The sequence below is a fragment of the Amia ocellicauda genome, chromosome 4, assembly GCF_036373705.1.
Source record: "Amia ocellicauda isolate fAmiCal2 chromosome 4, fAmiCal2.hap1, whole genome shotgun sequence".
Classification (NCBI taxonomy): Eukaryota; Metazoa; Chordata; class Actinopteri; order Amiiformes; family Amiidae; genus Amia; species Amia ocellicauda.
In genome coordinates this window covers 41,475,103-41,497,777 of record NC_089853.1, presented here as the reverse complement: position 1 = coordinate 41,497,777, position 22,675 = coordinate 41,475,103, and the positions used below count along the sequence as shown (strand labels likewise).

Below are 22,675 nucleotides of genomic sequence, written 5' to 3'. Positions count from 1 at the left end.
ATCAGTATAACACTGGACAAACAGTAGGCAAACCACGTTCTCGTCCTGTGGAAGGCTCCCTCTACAATGCACAGCTTCCGGTGTCAGTTCCTGCAACAGCAGAGATCTGTATAGGTAAGGGATTAGGGAATGACAGGCTATATCTCTCTCTCACACCTTCCCATTCATGAGATTCAGTGGAACAGCTCTACATAGGTGCTAAACACACCAAGGATAATGTACCAGAAAATAAAGGACACGGATTACAAAGAAAATAAAAATGAAAACAGGAGTGTAAGATTGCATTGTCTTAGACTTAAAAGCATGTGGTGCCACTTTCTTTCCACACAAGATGTCAGAACCCTCTGTATCTAAAGACGTGCGTTCTGGAACAATGTAGGTTTGAAAAAAAATAATCTGCTCCCTGTCATCACCATCCTCTTCCTCAAAGGTTACTTGATCAATATTTTCTTTCAACATTGCTCCATGCAAACAATGACAAGCAAACTGCTGGAAGCCTTGAGTGCTGAACATTCACCCTAACAGCAGGGTATGCTTTAAAGATGGTTTTAAACAAAGTAGCAAAATCAAAAAATTAAATGCAACACTGAGAAATGTATCCTAAGTACCGGATTTAAAGGACAAGCATTTGTTTCAATAACGGGTTTATTATAATACTGTGCTTAACTGCAGAATACAGATTTAAAAAAAAAAAAAAAAAAAAAAAAAAAAAAAAAAACTTGGAAAACAAATGCAATTCACTCATTTAATGGTTAAAAAAATATCTCTTTGTAAGACTGACAAGACAGAAAAAAAATCTCCAAAGTGCATTCAGACTGGAGAGAAACAGCAATGATGTACACATGATAAAGGACACTGATGTTGAAGATGAGGTCAAAGGGATCATGGTTTGAAGGAGGGGAAAACAAAAGAAACAATATACAAGGCAAACGTGCCCAGCAATTCACTTGAACAACAGCATTAGAAAATATATGCCACAGTAAAAATACAGACCATTTTATAATACAACACTCCCCAATCCTACCCCACCCCCCCAGTGGCCACTGTTCACTATCTAACGACAAGGCAGGACACACAGAGCTTCGAGGGGCCTATACAGTCATCGTGGCAGAAAGCGCCACAGCCTTGGCACATGATCATGGCTTTGAGCCGGCAAGAGCACTTGAGCGCCATCTCCTCCACGCCGCCCTCGGCAAAGGCCTGGATGCTGAGGGCCGCGTGCTGCCCCCCTGTGAAGCCGCTCTTCTGCCGCAGCTGCCTCATGCTGTTGGCAATGTTCTTGGAGAAGCCACTAAGGGCACTGTCCACCGCGGCCATGTTGGCGCTGTAGTTGAAGCCGGCGCTGCTGCCGTACTGCAGCTTAGGCAGCTTGCCGTAGAACTGCTGCTGGATGTTGAGCTGGAACGGGAGGGAGGATGCCTCCAGGGGGCGCGGGAAGGGCTTACCCGGCTCCTTCTTTAAGCGGACCAGAGACATTTCCATATGGAAGTGGTTCTTAGAGTCCGCGGAGTTCCGCGCCTCCTTCCTGCTGGCAGCCACAAAGTTTTTGGCAAGGGCCTGACAAGATGGGTGGTCTTCGTTCTTGACCCCCGTGGGCAGCGGCGGTTTGGGCAGCCAGTTTATTTTAACAGTGGGCACCACCTCCACAGAGCAGAAGCCGCTCTGTGGAGGAGAAGCCTCTTCGCTACTCCTACGGCAGGCCTTGGGAAGGTCCGTGTTGGGCTGTGAACCGACGGCTACGCTGTGCTCCACAGAAGCGTTTCCCTGGGTTAGAGCTCCAGACCGTTCTTTAGTCACAGCCGACTCAAAGGTAGTGCTTTGCTTAAAAGCAGAGTCCAAAGGGTGCTTGGCAGGGGCTGGTGGGGGTCCAGGGAGCCCCCCGCCAACAGTGTTTTCCAGCAGGAGAAACTGCTGCAGAGCTGTCTCAGGCGTCGTCCCGTTGCTAGTTTCATCAAATAAACACGATGACCTTTCCAACCCGGCTTTGTGTTGCTTTGGAACCACAGCACCCGTCATCTGATTGACGGCTCCTTCGTTTGAGGTGAGCCGATCCCTGTTTGGGGTGCTTTGACACGATTCCCCGACTCTGAACTTTGGGGCTTTGTTCTTTTGTGTGCAGCTCTCACGCAGCACCAGAGATGGTACAGGTATCCGATTGATTTCAATTTTGTTGGCAGAGTGAGGCTGCGGCAAGACCTTTTCAAGGGGAAGGCTGCCCTGGAGGAGCTGTGTGACAAGTGGGTTGTTGGCTTCTACGGATGAGACTTGCCGGTTAGAGCCAACACCTTTTCTGGGATTCTCCAGGCTCTTCTGCAGGGCCACACACTCCGGCTGGGCATCGTCCCTCTCCTCCTTGGTCTTGTGAGAAATGCCATCGCATCGAGGAGATGCATGACTCGATGTAACCCGGTTCTCAGGCCGTGAATGGACAGGTGTGATTTGTGAAGGGTCTGGCATGCTTTTGCCATCCATGTCCACTTCCTCACTGCACCAGCTCCGGTCCTCGTTCATTTCGTTTTCAAAGTCGGAGGCCGTCTCTGTGGAGTCACTGTGTGTGCCAGTGTCCTCCTGGACACAAGACGGCATCAGACAGCAGCTGTCCAGAGACTCCTCTGCCGTTTCCATTTCCACATTAGAGACGCCATTCACATGAACAGAGGATGTATTACTACAGCGCACCCCTCCTGCAGACACATTTCCATCACTGGTAATGGGATAGGTCTGCCCTACAGAAACCTTGTTCCGTCCACTTCCACACTCTGGGGCCCCCAGCGAATCTGGAGACGTACAGCTGTGAGCCTGCATGCTGCTCGCCTTGCATTTATCCACATTCAGTTCTTTATGAGTCTGGTCACCATGACCCCCCTCTAGGGGATGAAAGGAAGTCAAAGTTCTAATGGTGTCAATTCCCTGGGCTCCAAACCGGGGCAGTGTGTCCGGTATAGAGGTGGGTGCTAGTACAGCTGGTGTACCGCTTTTTCCAGACACAGAAGCCCCCTCTGCTTCAGGATCTTGGCACTCCACTTCCCTGGAGCCCATTCCAGTCCCCTCGTGCTCCTCCTCACAGGCGGCCGTGGACTCCACCTCCATCACCTGGTGTTCCACTTCCTCTGCCTCTTGGGTCTTGCCATCCCGGGCAGCAGTGCAGATCTCGGCCTCGGCACAGCCTGGGTCCCGAGCCTGCGAGGGTGGAACTGGGGGCTGCACTTCCGGGCCGTTGTGCACGGAGGGAGACGTCTGTTGGAGCAAGACGTCGTCCTCTACAGGGGCCTGCAGTAGTTGTGCTCCTGGGAGATGAGGCGGCGAAGGTTCTGGAGGCGTCCCCTTGCCTCCCCCGGGCTCGTCGGGACCCGGGTGCTCTCCCCCTCCCCTATCCGAATCACTCCCACCTCCCGGGCCTCCCCCAGGCCCGGCACCTTCCCCAGTGGCTGCAACAGCAGCAGCTGCCTCTCGTTGGGCCCTGGCCTGCTGGGCACGGGCTTTGATGTCAGCCAGAGTCCGGGCGCCAGTCCTGCCCCGCCTGGGAGCTTCGTTGTAAGGGATAATGCGGGGACATATCTGGTATGTTGGTGGGCCTTTAACCACCCAGGGTGGTTTGATCCTGGAGAGTTGAATCTAGGAAGAAAGGAAAGAGAGAGAGGAAGTATAAGGACTGACTGTGTAATGCAAAGAAATGTCTCACCCACCTCTGTGTAATATGGAAATCACTGACTGAACAATAAATAAAATACAAATCAGTGGGGTCAGGCTCGGCTTTCACAAAACATTTTCAATTTACAATGCATCTCTTTTTAATCTTAATCATAAATACAAACTGTTATCTGATGGAAATGAACATGCTGCTGCTGGAGTTTATTGTTTTTAGCATTATTAATGTAAAAGTAAAAAATTAAATGTTAATGCTCTACCCTAGAAAAATAAGTCTCATCTTCCACAGAATTGTGCTATGATTCTGATCTAATAAAACTTACAAAGCATGAAGTCATACCCGGATAGGTGGGACTTTGGGCTCTTCTTTGGTGGGCTGTGGCTTTTCTGAGTGAACACAGTCAATTGTGTTACGAAAGGACTGACGATCATCAAGACGTGGCTTCTTCTCGGGGAAAGAGGTAGAGGCTGTGGGCTCCTCGAATTTCCTCTTCTGGTCCTTCACCTCCATGGCGCTGTTCTCGCCACAGCCGGCAGGAGGAGCGGCGACGGAGGCACTGTGGTCCAGGGGCTCGGCGGCAGGGGCAGCAGCAGTGCAGCTGGCCGTACGGCTCCCCTGCCTCTCAGAGGAACAGGAGGCGCTTTCGGAGCGCAGCCGCAGGGACAGCACCGGCTCGGGGAGCGACACGGGCTGAGCGGACACCGCCACTGCAGCCTGGGCTTGGGCGGCGGCCTCCTTTGAGTCCGTGGGGGGGGCCAATTCTACCTGAGAAGAGGCTTCAATGGCCGCAGAAGCAGAAGCGGCGGCAGCTTCGTAGGGTTTTTCCTTCTCCTCCTGGGCTTTGGGCTGCTTGCACAGCGGCCGCCTGGCTCTCCTGCGCAGGTCTGTCCTGGAGCGCCTCCTCATGCGGCCGTCCTTGCGCCTGCGGCCCGTGGTGCGCCGTTTGGGGGGGGGCGCCGGGGCCGCCGGCTCGCTGGCCTGGTTCTCCGTGTTCTCCTGTGGCGCAGTGAGCTTCAGGGACTCCTCTTTGGTCAAACCCGACCTGGGGACACACCCAAAATAAATTACGTTTATATACACACACATTTATACATGTAATTTAAAAAATGCAATTACATTTACACAAACCCTTTTCAAGGATTTCAAACTATAGGAGAATTTCACGGCAACCAGCATTTTGTTTTCATAGAGCAGCTCTTACTGTGGTCATGAAGAGTAGGGAGAGAGAACAACACAATTACAGAGAGGCAGTTTATATGGAAAGCTCCATCACCTTCATCACATATTGTTTTGAATGCCTCGTGATGTCCCTTTTTTTCCTGCTACGGTTTTGCATTCATTTCACGCAAACGATCGCTGGGATGTCTGCACCCACCTTTGGCCGTAGTACTCTTCAAAGAACTTCTCCTTCCACAGCTCCACCTTCTTCTCCTTCTCCATCTCCTGGCGGAAGCGCACCTGCATCTCGTGTGTGAATTCACCTGGAGCGCGAAGGAAAACATGGGGGTCAACCACAAAACATCCCCCATGGCCGCCCCTGCTCACGCTGCTCACGCACAACAAAGGAAACGCCCGTCTGTGTTCATCTACTCGCCAAAAGTCCTGTTAAAAGGCTGCTTAAACATCAGCGCCGAGAGGACTGTTCCTTAGATCCACTGAGGAGGGATTTAGCAGCCACATGCACACAGGCATTACAAATTCAGTATCTTCTGTACTGAAGTATGAATGGATATACATTTAAAACTAAACGCTAAGCATTTTGCCCTTCTTGAACCAGGATATGAACATATCAGTTTTGAGATCACACCGGAAAGCTGCAGTTACAGCCACTTGAGGTCCAATTGATAAAACGGCACAGTACCTACCATCAGCCAGCCTCTCCTTCCAGCACTGAGAAGCATGTGCAAAGAATTCATTATTGAGTGCAGATCCACTGAGCCGCGCCAGTCCGTCAGCACCAACCTGTGGAGGGAGTATGATTAAAATAACGAATCACATGACAATAGAGGGTATCACTCCACTTAAGGTCAAACAAAGGCATCGCAGTCAGCTTAATGGAGAGGTTTGTTAGCCAGTCCTTGTGAAATAAGGCCGGCGCAAAGCTCAATATACAGGGCTTAGGAGAGCACCATAAACACACCGGCTGCTCAGAGCTTCAGAGCTTGTAACGGCTACTTATGAACAAGAGGTTAACAACATTTATATGGAAGTACAGCACAGCTCACAGGAAGAGAGGTATCACACTCCTCAAACCCAATTGATTTAATCCCGAGTGATTCTACCTACATCAAATGCAAGCAGATTATTTCTTTACGTGAAGCTGTAAACTTAATACATGATTGCATCAAGCAGCACCTGAGGTCCAACACAGGAGACAGGGAGGCGGCTCAGTGCCGGTCCAGGACTAGCCCTCCTCTGCTGGTTTCCAATCTAATGCAGCTCCCCGTTACTTAACTTCAGTCAGAACAAAACAGGACACTTTCCAGTTCTTATCCCGATTAAGCCATAATAATAGTAATAGTGTCAACTTCTTAGGAGCTGAAAACTACCGAAGAGGTCCAGTTAGCCAAACCTGCTTTGACAGAGTTTTAAGTGGGGAATTGAGAGCAGAATGAAAACCAGCCCCGGAGACGTGATTTTTTAAGAGCGTACTTTCAGAGACGAGAGCTGGGACACCTACCTGTCGGTCCACCTCGGGCAGGAGGAGGAGCAGCTGCTGCTGGTAGTGAGGGGGGAGGGCCGCAAAGGTCCGTGTGTTAATGAGCGCACGGATATTCGTGTTCACCAGAATGGAGCCTGGCGTCTCGAAGTCCACCTCCACTCCGCGGTTTCTCTTCATTTGTCCTTAAGGGCAAATAAAAATGTTTAACAAGAAAATAAATAATAAAAAAAAGCTTAGAAAAGTTTCAAAGAATGTTCGAGCTACAAAATCCCTAGGCTGTAGATAAAAACTCAAGCTCAGGTAAACCGTAGGAAGTTCTTGAGTGTTTTGAATAAACATCAGCAAAGGGAAGGTTTGGTTTTGTCGTTAACGTCACGTCATTACAGGAGCCCCATACATTTCCTGTGATTTCCTGTGAAATCAGTGGGTCCAGCTCTGGTTTGGTCAAGTCACCTCGGCCCTGAAGACTGAGATGCCAGGAGGAATATTTCTCCACTGTTTTGGTCTTATTCAGAAATGGCTAACGGTTTAAAACTAGCCCTGGAGTTGAGAGCTCCACTGCTTCTGAAGGCCAGAGAGGTCCTCGGCGGCCCGTGCGTACCTGTATGCGCCTTGCGGATAGTTTTGAAGTGCTGCCCGTGTTTGCGGCCCAGATCCACCCGGCTGCGGAGGGAGGTGCTGCAGGCGATGGTTGAGGTGCTGCTGCAGGAGCTGCTGGACTCCACTTCTCTGAGCTTGCTAGGGAAACCTGCAGCACAGAAACAAGGGCAGAAGACAGGCCTTGAAACATCCCAAAGAACACAGTTAGCAGCCAAGCGTAGCAAAACCACCACCCATTTAAAATGAATGAAATCGAAAAAAGCTCCAGAGAACAGAAACAAGCCCAGACATGGAAGGACGATCCTACACCATGGATGTGGGGGGAGGAAAAAAAATCACAAAATGTTCTTGTTCTTTGTACAACAGATTATAGATAAGGATCTGCAACCCAGGTGGGGCAGAGGAGCTGCAGAAAACAACCCTGGGAAGTGGGTTAGCAGGCACACTGCTGCAGGAAGTGGTCCAGGGCAGGCCACACCCATGAGGCTCACAGTCACTGATTGGCCAGGGCTGCCCATGGAAGAAATCCAGTAAATTTACTTTATGCTTTCTCCAACTTTTTACAAATCTGTATGAAGAGAAATGTGTGCTGAAAACTAGGGTGGTTTTAAAATGTTTTTAGCAACGTACTCCATTTGAATTTGAAGCAAAATATTAGAGTCTATGCATTGCAACATGCACCTGTATGCAGCCGATCCACTCATTCTGTCTGTACTTTACACATTTTATTCTAAGCCATGTTTGTTTACTTGGGAACAGGTCATTTCGGTCCAATGAAGTTAAGGTTGATTTAACAAAAATCTATTTGCATTTGCATAAACTAATGAAAAAATACATTTTTTATTTGAAACTTACATCGAATAATGATTACACCGCCACATAGCCTGTAGATGCATACTCTGCATTCAAACAAATTGTATTGTTATGTCATGTTCTCATCAGTATCCTGGAATAATTAGTGCTAATTACTACTTAAATTATACAAATATACAAACATCTACTTACTAGTACTGTACAGACTTGCCAACTATTCCGCTTGTAGTCCTAAAATCTGAAAATTGGATGTCAAGTCTCTCAACCTACAACTAAATACACTACATGCGCACGGATTTAATGCTTTAAAATCCACATTTGACAGATGGGGATTTCTGTCGGCTCATCCCTACTGAAAACCAAAGATCAAAACAACTCTTTACCTGATGTGCCGTGTTCTCCATTCACTTTCAGGGGCGTAAGCACCACTCTGGGCATCAGGACTCCTTTCTTCCTCTGCCTGCCTGTCTGCATTACAGAAGAGGAACATATATTAAATCCCCCAAAAAAGGAACATTAAGATAATATCTAGGGCAAATACTTCCAACAAACTAAGAGTGAACTAGAAATACATATACTTTAAGTAAAGCTTGTGATGAGCTGCAATATCATAAAGCCTCAGCTACAGGTTTTACCAGAGTGTGTGTGTGTGTGCATGTGCGTGTGCGTGCGTTGCCCTCACCTGCTGGGAGGACCTGCTCAAGCGGCTCTGGGGCTCTGTGGAACAGGAGGCACTGGAGGAAGTCTCGTCCAGAGAAACTGCTATTAGAAAGAAAAAGGATGGGAATTGCAATCAAAACAGATCCATGCACAAAATGTCCTCCAACATGAACTCAAATGCCATATTCTCTTGCCGCCTTCATGCAAAGCTCCACCAAAGCTACCACCCAGCATCATGACAGAGACAATTAGAAACAGCAACAACAACAAAAAAAAGTCACACAGGCTTTGACCTTTTAAAACCCTGACAGTTTTTGACTGCTCCTGGCTCTGTCTGGAGAGCACCCCAGGGAGGCAGCTGGATGAGGGGCAGAATACAGAACACCCTGGACAGGTCATGGCAGGCAACAAAGGGCATGGGGGGAAGCCACTCTAACCAATCTTTAACAAAATGTCTCAGAATTTCTAAGTAGTGAGTGAGGAAAAAACAAAATGAGGGAAAAAACAGACGGCTGCATGTCCCTGACTGGACCAACAGGCCTCAGCCACAGAGAGGAGAGAACCCCATGAACTCCAATTTAAGAATAGCAGATATTCAAACCACACTGCCACAGAAGCACACCCAGCCACTGCAATTTCTGTGACTATAAAGGAGCACTATTAATAGGAGCACGGCTTTTAAGAGTGAGAACTAGTCAATGCATGTTTCACAATCACTGATACGCAATTATAACGAAATACACTACACATACTTTGTAACTGCTCATCAATTATAGCCTGAAAAATATGAAAACAATAAGAAAATAAGATTGAAGCAGTTTACTTAATCCATATTATAGGAGAGAAATGCTGAGGAAAGTCCATAATCTTACTGTTAAACTCCCCCCCCCACCCCCATTCGCTCGCATTACATTGGTTTTTCGTTCGATGGAAGCGATGCTCTTTTTTGGCCACTAAGAGCACTATTCAGCACCTCTCCAAACTGTCCATTACAAATGATCAGCTGTGGTTTGGAAAGCTAAAAGCCTGTGTGAATTTTAGAAAGCAATCTAGTTCAGCAACAGCGACGTCACTGGCACAAGAGTTGCCATGGCAACCTGCACATCCTGGAGAACGCTGAAGCTTCCAGGCTCGTCTGCTATCTAGCAGCAATCGAAACGTAGGCTGGGAATTGTGTGAGCACAGATTCAAGAATAAACAATGCTTTCACAACATAGTGCAGAGAAGCAGAGACCGCTGTTAGAAATCTGAACTGCAGGAATAACACCCCCTCCCCCCCATCTGCCATAGAGATGTTCAGTTTATTAGAATTAAAATAGTTTCCACCAACACCCCCGACGAGCACCAATCACCATTCTAATTCCTGTACCATAGAGTACGTTTGGACACAAAGTGATGTGAGGCAAAAGTGCCGATGACTAGGAGGAAAAAGCTGAACTCCTAACAATAGGGAGAATACGGTTATAATTAAAACCATCACAATTAAAAAGATTCCCCCACCACCCCACCAACAGAAAGCAGCTGGATTAAAATGACAGGCCTGTCTAAGACCGAAACGCAGCTCTGTCACTCTTACTGTCATTCTCCCCGCTGGCGGTGGCGGTTTCATTGGAGTCACAGCTCTCCACCTCGGCAGTGTCCTCCGCCTCCTCCGGGTCTGGAGCGGAGAGGGTCTTGGACCACTGCAGAGCATCTTTCTAAAGTGACGTGAAGGAACATAAAACAAAACAAAAAGAAGCAGAAAAGGGCATTTATTCCCCGTTGTTCAACAATAGCCTCAATGCCTGGTTTCGATTTCGTTGACTTTCCCTATCGATGATCTCTGAAAACTAAACGCCCAGTTTTTGTTTTGGCTTAAAATAAAGTGTATAGTGACAGGAAATGACTTGGGGAAGCAGAAGGGCAGCACACAATAGGATTAAGCAAGTCTCACTACCATATATCCTTCGTCTCCAGATGACATAACAAGGCTTCTCCTTTTAGGGAAATGGAGGTTTATTGTTCTGCTTTCGAATTTGAGATGACTAAACCAGTCAACGATTAGATATACAGTAACCACTGACAGAACCGACAGTGATTCGAAGTAGCCCTTGGCACACCTGAATAGACATGCTATTGCATCTTTAAAGACTACTAGAGACACAGGAAAAAAAATAGATTTTACCCTTGTTTTGATTTTTTGAAGAGATCTTTTTAAAAAGTAAGAATTTGGAATTCAGATTTCAGCCATAGCAGGAGAAAAAATCCAAAGCTTTGATTTTACAAACTAGATTTAAGGCTCTAATTAGTGTCACAGTTTTACCGAACATGGAGAATAAGGCATTTTTAAACGAGAGCAATTCAAAGTACTAATCACTTTTCAAAAAGGCATGCAGGTTGAAGCATAAAGGTGTCCTGCTTAATATACAATGCAGTTTCTCTCTCTACTCCATTAGCTTTTATGCAGAGAAATAAACCTTTCATTGTCACAACTACTCTTCCTAGTCCATACCTCATCGTTACCCTGACACTGGGAGAAATCTAATTATCCACATTCTAATTAGAAGCTGAAAACTGCTGTAGAGCCCTTCTTTTGGATTGGGTTAAAACAAATGTGGAGATGAAATGTAAAAAAATTATCTAACAACTCAAATTCAGCTGCTTGCAGAATTTAATTGTTTATAGTGACACGACGACCTTGATAAGGAACACCAATAATGGGACCCATTTCACCGACAGTGTGAAGTGATTTAATCATGGGAATAATGAGACCTTCCATTTATGTGGTTAATAACAAGATAAAAGTACTGCCCTGTCAACCAAATACATCTTCTCATGCAGCTGTTCGCTTTCCGTTTTTAAATGAAAGGAATTGTTCACAACTCAGCCTGCCACTATCAGCAAAGTATGGCTATTGAAGACATCACGACATTTAAACCACAAATAAACAATCATCATCATAACACAAGCTTAAGTCACTTAAGTTGTTCAATACTCCAGGTCATGCCTATAAAGTCTTCTGGGTTTAACAGTGAATTGCTAAACTGGATTAATTATTTGCTTGATTAGTACTGGCTATCAGTTACCCAGGTCTGCATGTCACTCCTAGGTGTGATGGGTTTTGTGACAATAGTGATGTATGGCATGAATTCAGTATTCCTCTGTATACACTTTTGGGTTATACATTTAAAGTGACTGATAAAACCTGCAGGCTCCCGGGACCATGGTTACAGATGCCCAGAAAACGGTCTCCCAATCCTTATTCTCCAGACACTCAAACATACCAAGGTTTATCTTTCACAACTATAGATTTCATAGACTATAGGAGCATAATGGGTCCATTTGGGTCCCAGAACATGCGAGTGCTTTAGTTGCCACATACTGCAGTGGTTTAAACAGAAGTGGGGGTGGCTTCACTGGTTGTCCAAAAAAACATGGAAACCTGTTTGAGTTCCCCTGGTGTGGGCCTGGGGGGATGGAAACCACATCAGCTGGCAGAATCAGTTGGAAAAACACAGCGCTGAAGTCCTGAGCAAAGGTCTACACAAAGCACTGAGCGTCTCCGGTCCCAGAGAGCCACTGTCCTGCAGGTTCTCTGCTCGTCTTTTAGAGGCGACACTTTAAAATAACAAGACTCTTCAATGAAAACGGTACCTTGAGAGTGAAGAGGCTTAACCTGCCAGGCAGCTTGAAGAAGATACCATCCTCTCCGCGACACTGGGAATGCAGCATGGTGTTCAGACACGCCAGGGGAGAGGTGCCACTGCAAAGGAACCAACCACACAGGCTCAACAACACGGCACAGACATACAAACTCACTGAGGGCTTTCACACACAGCAAATACCTGGAACAACTGCGTGAGTAACCATGTAAATTCAAAGCGAGGGTGAGACAGTGTGAGGTACTGATGTAGTGGAGTATAGTATAGCCATATAACTACAGCTAGTTGTGATTGGGTTCAGGGTTTTGATGACAACCAAATTTGTTTACAAGAGGAAAAAACTAAAAGTCTGCATATGTGCACAACATTGTGTTTTTAATTTAAAATTATCAGGGGAGGTTAATATGACTTTTGTATAAATAGAGCAAGAATGCAATGGTAACATGTCTACATGTCTGATATGGTTAGGATGTTTATGAACATGTCTGGTTACTGTCTGGGAAAACTACAACATTTGAATTATAAGACCAGAGGGAAATTAAGAGAATTGTTAGCTGAAGAGGCCAACTGGCTGAAAATATTTGGATGCATGAAATATACATCTATATATACACACATACAGACCATGTACATATATGAGAGCACATAGCTTACCTTCTATTGTGAGGAAGAGTTGTAAACCACAGTTGATCCAGGGAGAAGGAGGAAAAAAAAAAAAAAAATTAAGAACATTACATATGTCTTTATTTGGCTTTCAGCATTAATGTGCACACACGTAAGTGCGTAAGCATTCCCAGAGAAGACGATGTGGTCTGTACAAAATGTACAGCTCGGTTTCATCCGGAGAACTGAAGTGGAATATGTCGAGTGAGTGTCAGGCAACGTCAAAAACAGGAGAGATAACTTCGCTCTGAATGCTGTTGTTCAAAGCTCAGTCCTTACAACACATTTACTATAATCATCAACAATGTTTTTTTACGGTCTTGGATGACACTAACCTCATCTCTTTGAGTCCCTTTGTCTCAATGACGTGCAGAATTTGCTTTGGTGTCATGGGAGCATCTGAAAAATTCTCCAAAACCTGCAGGAAAAAAAAATAATGTAATTTGACTCCTTTCACATGTATGGGTTAAACATTAAGTTTACATATTGTCATACTTTTCATGTATTCACCCTCAGATACTCCCCCAGCTGCTGATCTTTCTTTCACTAGGTTACACAAACACATTCTGCAATTTCCACTCAAGACACTACTATATCTCAGAGATTAAAACACAAGTTAAATTAGGAGGTGGTGATATTTAGAATCTATGGTACTGCTCACTGTACACAAACGCATCTGGCACAAAGGCAGGTTTCAGCAGCCATCAATTCCCTGACTCATTCCAGTGCCAAACACATGGCTTTAATTCTGATTAGCAAAAACAAAGTAGTTTGTTACAAAGTAGAAGCTACAGCATTCTGACGCAGCACAGGATTGATCTTGCAACCACAAGCTGAAATGGCCACTATGAGAACTTCCAACTGCCATCTTAGCTAGTGCCAGATAAACAAAACAAAATGCAAAATAAAACATTTTAAAACTCTCATGTTGAGAAACTTACAGATCAACAAAAAACACCCCTGGCTACCTCCCAAGAACCCTTGGGGTTCCCTAAAGTACGCCTTTCAACGAAAGGCTTTTTATCGTTGTAGAATGCAGCATGAGGACCATGTGATAAGAAAATGAACAAGTTAAAATGCAACTCTGAAGAAGCCTTATGTTTATTTCATAGCAGACACCGTTACGCACGGCAACATATGGTTGTCACAAAATAAGCAAGAAACAGCACAGCAAAATCCAGCAAACCCAGGGACACAGGCAGGATGCATGAATCTGGAGATGCTGATGCCACCCCTCAGCCTCCAGCCTGCTTGGCTCCTGCAGTTAAGAAATAGTTGTCCATACAACAGGAAGTATAGAGGTCTGATGCAGCACGATTAGGTCTTCAGGTATACGTTTGGTCTGAGCTCCCGACTACCCCCGCTCAACTGCAGATAGACTTGAGATGCTCAGTTTAACGACTGCCCAGTTCTCAAGGTGTCCGTTTATAAAGAGACCTGTAAAAGCTACCTGAATGCAGCTTCCTGGATCTGGAGATATACAGCAGTGCTGTACGCTGGAAACAGGCCAGCATGGGACTGCGGAACAGTCTGTGCAATACATACACAGTAGAGGGTGATGGATCATCAACGAAAAATGCAATTCATGAACTTTTTTGCTTTAACTTTTAGAATAGAATAATGGATTTCTTCTGGTCAACAATATAACATTTTCTATATTTAACAAACTCCTCTTTCTTAGCACATGCAAAGTGTGACAGCGATTGGGAAAGAACCCAAGCAAAGTAGAAATGAGTAACACATAACCCTACAAAAAATCCCAAGGCAGATCACAATGACAAACAGAAAAATTGCATATAGCAAGAGTGATAGACAATGTAAAAGTACACATTAGTTAAGAGCATACAAACTCTACATAGTCTATGTCTAGACTAAAAGGTAACAAATGACTTTCAAATAAGGCTTTGCAGAGTCCTGTTCACGCACTTCTAGAAGTGTTTTCAAAACATAGAGAAGAGTGAAACTTTGCTCGAGGAGACAAACCCACACAGCTAGCGCCTCACTCCCCATATGACTGTTCCACAAATGGAACATATCAGTAAAACAGAGAGTATTTAAACATCAGAAGAGAAAGCAAACTCGCCCAAAACTCTCTATACATTAAAGAGGGCACAGGAAAAAGCTTGGCTTGTCTATTAACCAGACACGTTTACAAGCCAATTGGTTCAAACAAATGATCACATAAACCAGGTACCTTCACATGGCCAGATTATGAATAATTTACTTGTTTTTATATTTGTGCGTAAATATGTACTACACTACAAAACACTCAATCATACACCCAGCTCTGCGAGAGAATGAACAGCAGCAAGTTATTCCCAGGAAGGGAAACGTTCAGGACAAAAAACTTAACTAAAATGGAGCTGTTGGGGACATTGAGCGCTGGTGGAAGGAAGGGAGAAGTGCTAATCAGGACACTGACACACACACACACACATATACATACACACACACACGATTCTCAGACTTCAGCCATGCCAGCTGCAGTGTGCATGGAGAGACTGAGATATCAGCCTTCCCCTTTATCATGCAAATAGTGAGGTAAGCTTTCCTCTCAACATCAAAGTATCCCAGAACTTGGAGGGAGGGAAGGAAATTGTATGGCTTGGTTCTTTCCATATGAGTTTGGTTGCTTACCACCTCATTAAAAACTATTTGTGCAAGAGGCCATCTAATGAATAGGTACACACAGAAAAACACACATATAAAGAAGATTTAGTAAAGTATAGAAACTTCTTGCTGGCCTTCAGTACCCTTTTGATTTTCACAGTTGAACAAAACCAAGAACTAACCATATTGATCTTGTGACCAGTACTATATGATGGCAATACCAAAGCGTGATGTTTGAAGGGCCCCACATAAATGTGGCAGTTCGTTAACAAATGAACCTGTGTCTGTAAGTAGTGAGAAAGCACAGCGGAAAAGACAGGGAAGTTTGGATGAGGAGAATTAGGATATATGCGATTTAAAATAACACATAAGAGACAAGAGAAGATATTATGGCAATTGAAATTGAATTTTTTTTTGTAAACCACCACCCCCAAAACAAGTCTTCAGACTAGGAATTGTTATTCATTTACGGAAGCCTGGATTCAGAAAGCAAAAGCAATTCTTTAACGGGAGACATTCTAGAGTCCACCTGACAATGCAGCCTCCTGAAATTTCACTCCCCTTCTCAAGTGGTCCACAATGGCCAAGAGCTACTGTATAACCAGTTGAACGGGAAACCTTCCTCTGGGAGTTTGAGCACCAGTTCAGACTGCATGAAAAGACCACTTATCCATGGATTGCTCTTTGAGAAGGCCCCTAAAACTACTGTCTGAGGATCTGACTGACAGAACTGAACTCCTCTGTAAGATTCTCTTTCTTTTGAGTTGCTTTATGCTGACAAAAAAGTAAGAGGTGGGGGGGCTATTCTCAGGCTAGTAAGTTGGCAAAGTGTGCATTTCCTATCTGCAGTTGTCAGCACAGTCAAACACTGCATCAGTATTAACTTGTCACCGTCCCCTGTTCAGGTGGCTGAAATGTTAAGATTGCCAAAATTGTGTTTTTATGGATTTATAAACATAGAAAAATAAAGCCCTAAAAATAATTGTATCACCCTGTAGTACTACCACTATTAAATCTTCGAATAACACTTTGTGGAAGGCTTCACCAATAATGAAGAATTAAAGACCAAAACATTTGGATTGCACTAGAGACCAAGCCATGGGAATTTGCTTAAATTTATATTAAATACTACTACTAAAAATTTGAAATATAGGCCAACAGGTCATTTTCTTACAAGCATGTATACTTAAAGTACATTTTACACCTTAGAAAATAATTCTGCTTAAGAGCCTTCAAGAGTTTTTGAAAACAAAACATTCAGAAGTCTTCCCCCCTTGGTTTAATTTCTCTTTTCATTTCTATTTCCTTTTCTGCTCTGCATGTTTGGCCATGGTGTGACATTTAACCAGGTTATTTTTGAAGTTAACGACAACAACAAAAAACAGAATGAAGGGGATTTTCTTTTATGTAACAAAGGTGGTTTCCCTGCTTCAGTTAGGCAGCAGAGCGAAAAAGCCTTTTCTGACAGACGTCACAACAACTCAAACAGCATAGAAAAGTACCAGGTGATTAATAGTGGATTCCTATCCCGCATCAATAGCGAAAGGCCTACAGTATTTGGTCAATACTGACGGGCTGAAAGATATAGGCTATATTTTCTTAATCAGTTTTTTGGTTGTGTTTTTTGTCACCTGTATGACTTTGCCGGGGTTTCAATTGAACCACTTAGTGCTGCTTCACAGAATGCTATTCACTATCCTGGGTGCTGCCGCCAACAACCAGAAGAGGTGCACAGAGTATGAGGGGAGTCATCACAAAGCGAGGGGAGCTTGAGTGCAACAGCACCCTGTGACAGAAAATCTGAAAGAAAATCTGACACACGCAGGCATAAGTCTAAACTAATTTAGCACAAGATGTACTTTTAGAAGTGCTCCCTGTGCAAACACATATTCGGATAAAAATGGCACAGAAATGGCAGTAGGGCACTGTAACCCTGTCAGAAATCCGAAAAACCATCTAGACACTGTCGAATAATCCTGCACAGCATCCAAAGGTAAAGCTCCCATAAGGTACCCTTTAAAAGTGTTTCAACCCCACAATCTCTACAGAGACCCAACCACTACTCTCTCACAGCAACAGCAGCCAATTCAAGAACAGGCTTTTAAAGAATAACATTAATGTGCAGAGAAAGGGGATCTCCTCTGAGAGTCCTTACGAAAGGACACAAACTGCAGAGGAGAGCCGGAAACTCCAAGTCTGCGGTTTCAACTTGTTGTTCTCTTTTTAGTCTGCAGTGGCACCTATACTGATCACTTTATGGCATCAGGTTTTTCCCCTTCAATGACTTAATGAGTACGATAATCAACACAAGTCCCATTAGCAACAGAAAGCAGACAACACTATGCCCAGGATAAACCCAAATGAGAAGTAATGGAAAGCCTAAGGCCTTTAAAATGTTCAGATCCATTACAACAGCAGATAACCTGCATGTATGCGTCATAACATGTTGCCTTGATAATGTTTAACACTCAGATGTGCATCATTGCTGTACTACACTACAATTCAGAAAAGCACGTTACACTGCAGGCAACGACACTAACAGCTTCAATGCTTAAGGACAAAGGAGGTGAAAACATGAATTCAATAACACTTGTAAGTGAAACGTGTACCGTATTACACAAGAGTGACCTCCAGAAACACTTCAAATCTGATTCCAGGGTTTTCCTCCTCATTACTTTTTAACAAAATTAAAAATGCTGACTATCATTAGGGTCTGGACAGGCAAGCAACCCATATACAAATAATTAAGCACAACAAGAAAGTCTAAACTTCTCACCAACACCACAACAGCTTGGAAATAAGTTTTATACCCACATGTCAAGCTTTCCAACGTATGCAGAATTTTGAGACTTCAATCCAGCAACCTTCAAAGCATGACCACACCCACTTCAATGACTTCAGAGGACTTGCGTGTACAAGGATAGAGTGAATGGATGTGCATTTCAAAGCATTGTGGACTTAAAAGCATTCTTATATTTGAAGAAAAAGACCAAGAGAACCAACTGTACCAAAAAGTGATGTAACTGAAAAAACTAATAATCCTGAAGTCAAAACAAACAAAAAGCTATAATTTGTATTTCTGGCCTTAAAATCATAACTATTTATCTCAATATTATTTTGATTTATAAAGAGGTAGATGGCAGAAAATAGCACTTTGATATAAGGTACCTTGAATAAAACAAATATTCCACTGCTTACATTTCAGTACAAGGCAAGGATATTTGATTTCATTAGAGTAACAGGCAAGACATTTCATGGCAGCCAAGTTATTTATAGTGAAAAGCTCAACCTTGCAAACCCTGTAGCTGTAACAAAACGTCACAAGTTCACCAATGGATTTACAAACGGAAAACAGAAAAACAAGAAACAGCTTGTTACTACCGAAGGCTTTACAAATCTAAGTGACCACACAAACAGTGATTAATTCCAAGTAAAGCACAACATCACAGTGTGAATAAATGCCATATTATGTCAGGACGGAAACCTAAGAGGAAGGGCGAACACTCAGCCTATGTCAGTAGCAATTCAGGGACAAGACAGAATTGCACGTTCTTTAGGTTGTGCATAAAAATAAACAAATACACAACTCACAAACTCTGCCCTAGGTAAAGCATTTTATTCACCCTCTGGTATATAGAGTCATTCTCACATCAAGTCCAGTGTGTAGTGACTGCTAAATCATTCTCATATAGCCCTATCATCATCAGCACTGATCAAAATTAATCTGGCATATTTTTAATTTTCTGCTTGATTAAGAAACAAAAAGTCAAAGATAACGCATAGCATCAAACTGGCAAACTGCCACAAATCTAAATCAAGCACTCTGTGCTAATTTACATGCAGTATCTTGAGAGGAGAAAAAAAAAAAAAAAAAAAAAAAAAAAAAAAAAAGCTGCAATCTTATTTAAAGTCCAAACTGCATAATACACAGGACCCCTTGGTGTCAAGTTAGAGAGCATACTGATTAATGCAATCACAGAAGCAAAGGTGCTGAACACGAATTTAGCCCTGTGCACACTGAATCCGTAGATGCAATCGATTTTGATGGGCGTGGAAAGAGATGGGAGTGTGTGCTTTCCTTACCTCACCTTGCACACCAAGTCCGTAATTGTCGTATGGTGGCGATGCATCGATTTTGTCATAAACATTACATTGGTCAATGAAAAACAAGACAAGTGAATTAGAGGACAATTGTTTGAACTATAGTCATACAATGTATAGTGCAACATGAAAAAAACCTACAGATGTTTAATTTAAATCAGGACTGTTTTTCCATTTGGCATATTATAAAATGTGTAACATTAGAGTTAAATTTAGATGTTATAAAACCAGTATCTGTCATGTGGATCCCTTAGATACATATTATCTACCTAAATGATCACAATTAAGACGAGGTCTCAGCACCATTTATTTTGTCGTATTTATTATGCTGTGTATCTTGCTGTATATAGACTCAGTATTTGAGTATGTGGATAAAGGTGCCAGTCAAATTAATATTTATTTTTCGGCAGAGAAGATGGTTCCTCAATAATCGGTAATACCAAGATATAGTAGAGAATACAAACTACAGTAATCTGATTTTCAATAGAACAGGGTGGAAGAGGATTTGTAGATGACAGCATGACATTTACCATCATGACAGGTATTAAAATGACTGGCTTGTGACTTTTCTCTAAATCGACAGCAATAAAACCCCTACAGGAGAAAAAAAAAAATACCACAAAATAAAATCTGGTTTTGAGTTGGCATTTTGTTACTCAGTCCAAAGGAGCCTGGGCGTGGTATAAACCACAAACCGTTAAGTTCACCAAAGTCAGGCTGAGGTTTTCAAGAGTTACCTATAGCCCACCAAAATCTTCCTGCAATCCTGAAGAGCGACTTACAGTACTGCAGACATGTACGTGGTGGGGGAACAATAGCTTTACACAAACGGTTTCCTGAGATGTGTGTTGGGAGAAATGTCAGATGGTTAGTGTTAGACACAGAAAAAGGGTTTCAAGACAGACAGGCAGCCACCTCAATGAAGAGGCCGTGTTATGATTTCAATTTTATTAAGACAGTGTTTCATTGTGATCTGAGATGATTCTAAGAGGAATAAAACTGTTGTTTAATGACAAGTCTGTAGCTTACAATGCCCTCAATGGCTGCTTACAATACTGAGGGGGATTGGATCAAACTGCTCTAAATTAAAAGAGAGCATTTCATGTACACAAACTGCTCAACTTCAATATTTGACAGCAACAGGCTCAACATCTGCATTACCTACATTAGTAATGCACACTGAAAACAGCCAGCCCAAATCATATCATGATCTGGGCTATATTGACAAGAATAGTGCTCCAATTAACTAATTAATGGTTTTCAACTCTGTACTGACAGTACAAAGCCCTATACAAAAACCAAAGTATGGGCTTTTCTCCTTGAATGGCTGGAGCCAAGATTTAGCCAATACAGAAGATAAACAACATTACAGCGCAAATAAGGAATACTATACTACACCATTGCAACATGGTCTCTGTGCCTGATGTGACGACAGAATAATGTACCTGCGCAGCTTCATACAACACCCCACCCCCACCCCCCCAAAATAAAAACATCAACGCTGCTGGATCGCCAACACATCCGTGACATCGCCCGAAAACACGCATTTCACCGCACAAAAGCCTGCACAGCCCCGAAACCCTATATAAACGCATCACGTAGTAACGTACAGGGCTCGTAAAACAATAGGGTTGCATTACAGAAACGTCATCCGCACACTGGGTCACACAGACCCCCCTCCGGTCATCCCTTTCACGGCGAAAACATCCTTTAGAAACAAACGTGCAAGAAAAGAAAAAGAAAAACATCTTGATCAGCCCATTTCCCTCTCGGAGAAATAAAAATGCCCCAGTGTATTTCCCCCTTTTTTTTTTTAAATCCCGCCCTAGTAATAATGGACATGCATCGAGCCCTGCCCCCCACCCCGACGACTGCCACTACTACACAAGCTGCAGTGCGATGGAAATGCAGATGGCGATTAAATGCACAATTAAGGACATTAATTAAAGCTCACCATGCGCGCAGCCTCAGCCCACGTGCGCTCCTTCTTTCTCTTCTGCTTGTCCTTCATTTCCTCCGGCGGCGGCTGCGCTGCGAGCCCTTGTTGTGGTCTGGGGGCTGGCTGGGCTGCCTTTTTGTGTTCTCGTCCCCGGGTAAAATACGCTCGGTGTGTTTTTCTTCTGCTTCTTCTCTCTCTCTCTCTCTCTCTCTCTCTGCGCCGTCGCCACAGTGCGTCGGGGCTCGGTGGTTGTTGTAAACACGGCGGACGAGCTCCACACGCTACGGCTCTCAGACTGCAGGAAATCCTCTCACTCAGGAATGCAGGGGGGGGACATGACAACGGGGTCAAAGGGCACACACTGCAGGAATGCAACACACGACGCGTCCCCTCCCCCTTCCACCCGACCGCGGCGCGTCTGAAACTGCGTGGCCGCGGCCGCCATTTTGGCTCTGTCGGCCAGGTCCCGTTGAACGCTAGCCGTTGTGTCAGGGAGCCACAATGGCATCCATTGCATGAAAAAGAAAACAAAAACCGTCTTCTTCGTTAATAGTCACCGTTATTTATTTTATTGTATAATCTTGATGTATGCAAGGCTTAATTATATGATGTTCTTGTGTTTTTTTTGTTTTTTCGTTCATCCCGTGTGTACGGTGAATACTGGAAGTTGTAGTTTCATTTTGCATCCGTCCTAACACGGGAAATATTATGATTTGTAAAGTTGAAAGGTTTTCCTTTTCTGTGCATTGGAGCTTATCCTGCTTGTGCGCTTTTCATGTGTTGGTCATGCTTTGCAGTTACCTAAAATGTGCTCTGGATCAAGATATTTCAATGTTTGTTTCGTTTAAAATGGTTTTCTCGCACAGGAAACAGATGCAAGGCAACAACACGACACAAATGTGAGTTGCACCTCCACCTACCGTGCAAGCGATGTATGTGTTTTGATGGTTGGACTAAATAAATGAACTTTGCTCTGCACCCTGCAGTGTCAAAGAAAAATACTGGAGTATTGGAATTAAAACCAATTAGAAAAAAAATACCAATACATTAGGTAAATTAGTTTATCTCACTAGTGCTGCATTTGTTAAAAGTCATCTACTTACTATAGTACATATGGCAGCCATTATACACTACACAACCAAAGGGGCAGTTTGTCTGCAAGTATCTCTCTCAGTTGAAATATATTAATGAACATAAACCATTCAGTACAATTATGAGGAAATAGCAGGATGTGTGTTTAAACCTGAATCTGACAGGACCTTTTCATTTAGGAGCTACTTTCTGTGAACCTGTTTTGGGGATCAACCAAACAATACGGTTTCCATTGTGTTTGAATT

General features: G+C 43.8%; 1 protein-coding gene across 1 annotated transcript; it reads right to left on the bottom strand.

The window, feature by feature from the left end:
- Nucleotides 1-731: 731 nt before the first annotated feature.
- asxl1 (ASXL transcriptional regulator 1) lies at nt 732-21,537 on the bottom strand. Its single transcript, XM_066702281.1, has 13 exons — nt 21,354-21,537; nt 13,024-13,106; nt 12,680-12,682; nt 12,018-12,126; nt 9,961-10,081; nt 8,407-8,486; nt 8,108-8,192; nt 6,913-7,059; nt 6,330-6,493; nt 5,515-5,611; nt 5,025-5,130; nt 3,989-4,691; nt 732-3,615 (listed from the first exon to the last, which is right to left on the bottom strand). The coding sequence occupies exons 1-13, from the start codon at nt 21,408-21,410 to the stop codon at nt 1,051-1,053; spliced, it is 4,320 nt and encodes a 1,439-aa protein (XP_066558378.1). The 5' UTR covers nt 21,411-21,537; the 3' UTR covers nt 732-1,050.
- Between the last annotated feature and the right edge of the window lie 1,138 nt (nt 21,538-22,675).

Excerpts from the sequence above, each read along its gene's own strand:
- asxl1 (XM_066702281.1), bottom strand. The coding sequence starts at position 21,410 with ATGAAGGACAAGCAGAAGAGAAAGAAGGAGCGCACGTGGGCTGAGGCT. Across the intron at positions 10,082-12,017 it reads TAAGCCTCTTCACTCTCAAG|AAAGATGCTCTGCAGTGGTC; the intron begins GTACCGTTTTCA and ends ACGTCACTTTAG. Across the intron at positions 5,612-6,329 it reads TGCCCGAGGTGGACCGACAG|GTTGGTGCTGACGGACTGGC; the intron begins GTAGGTGTCCCA and ends CTCCCTCCACAG.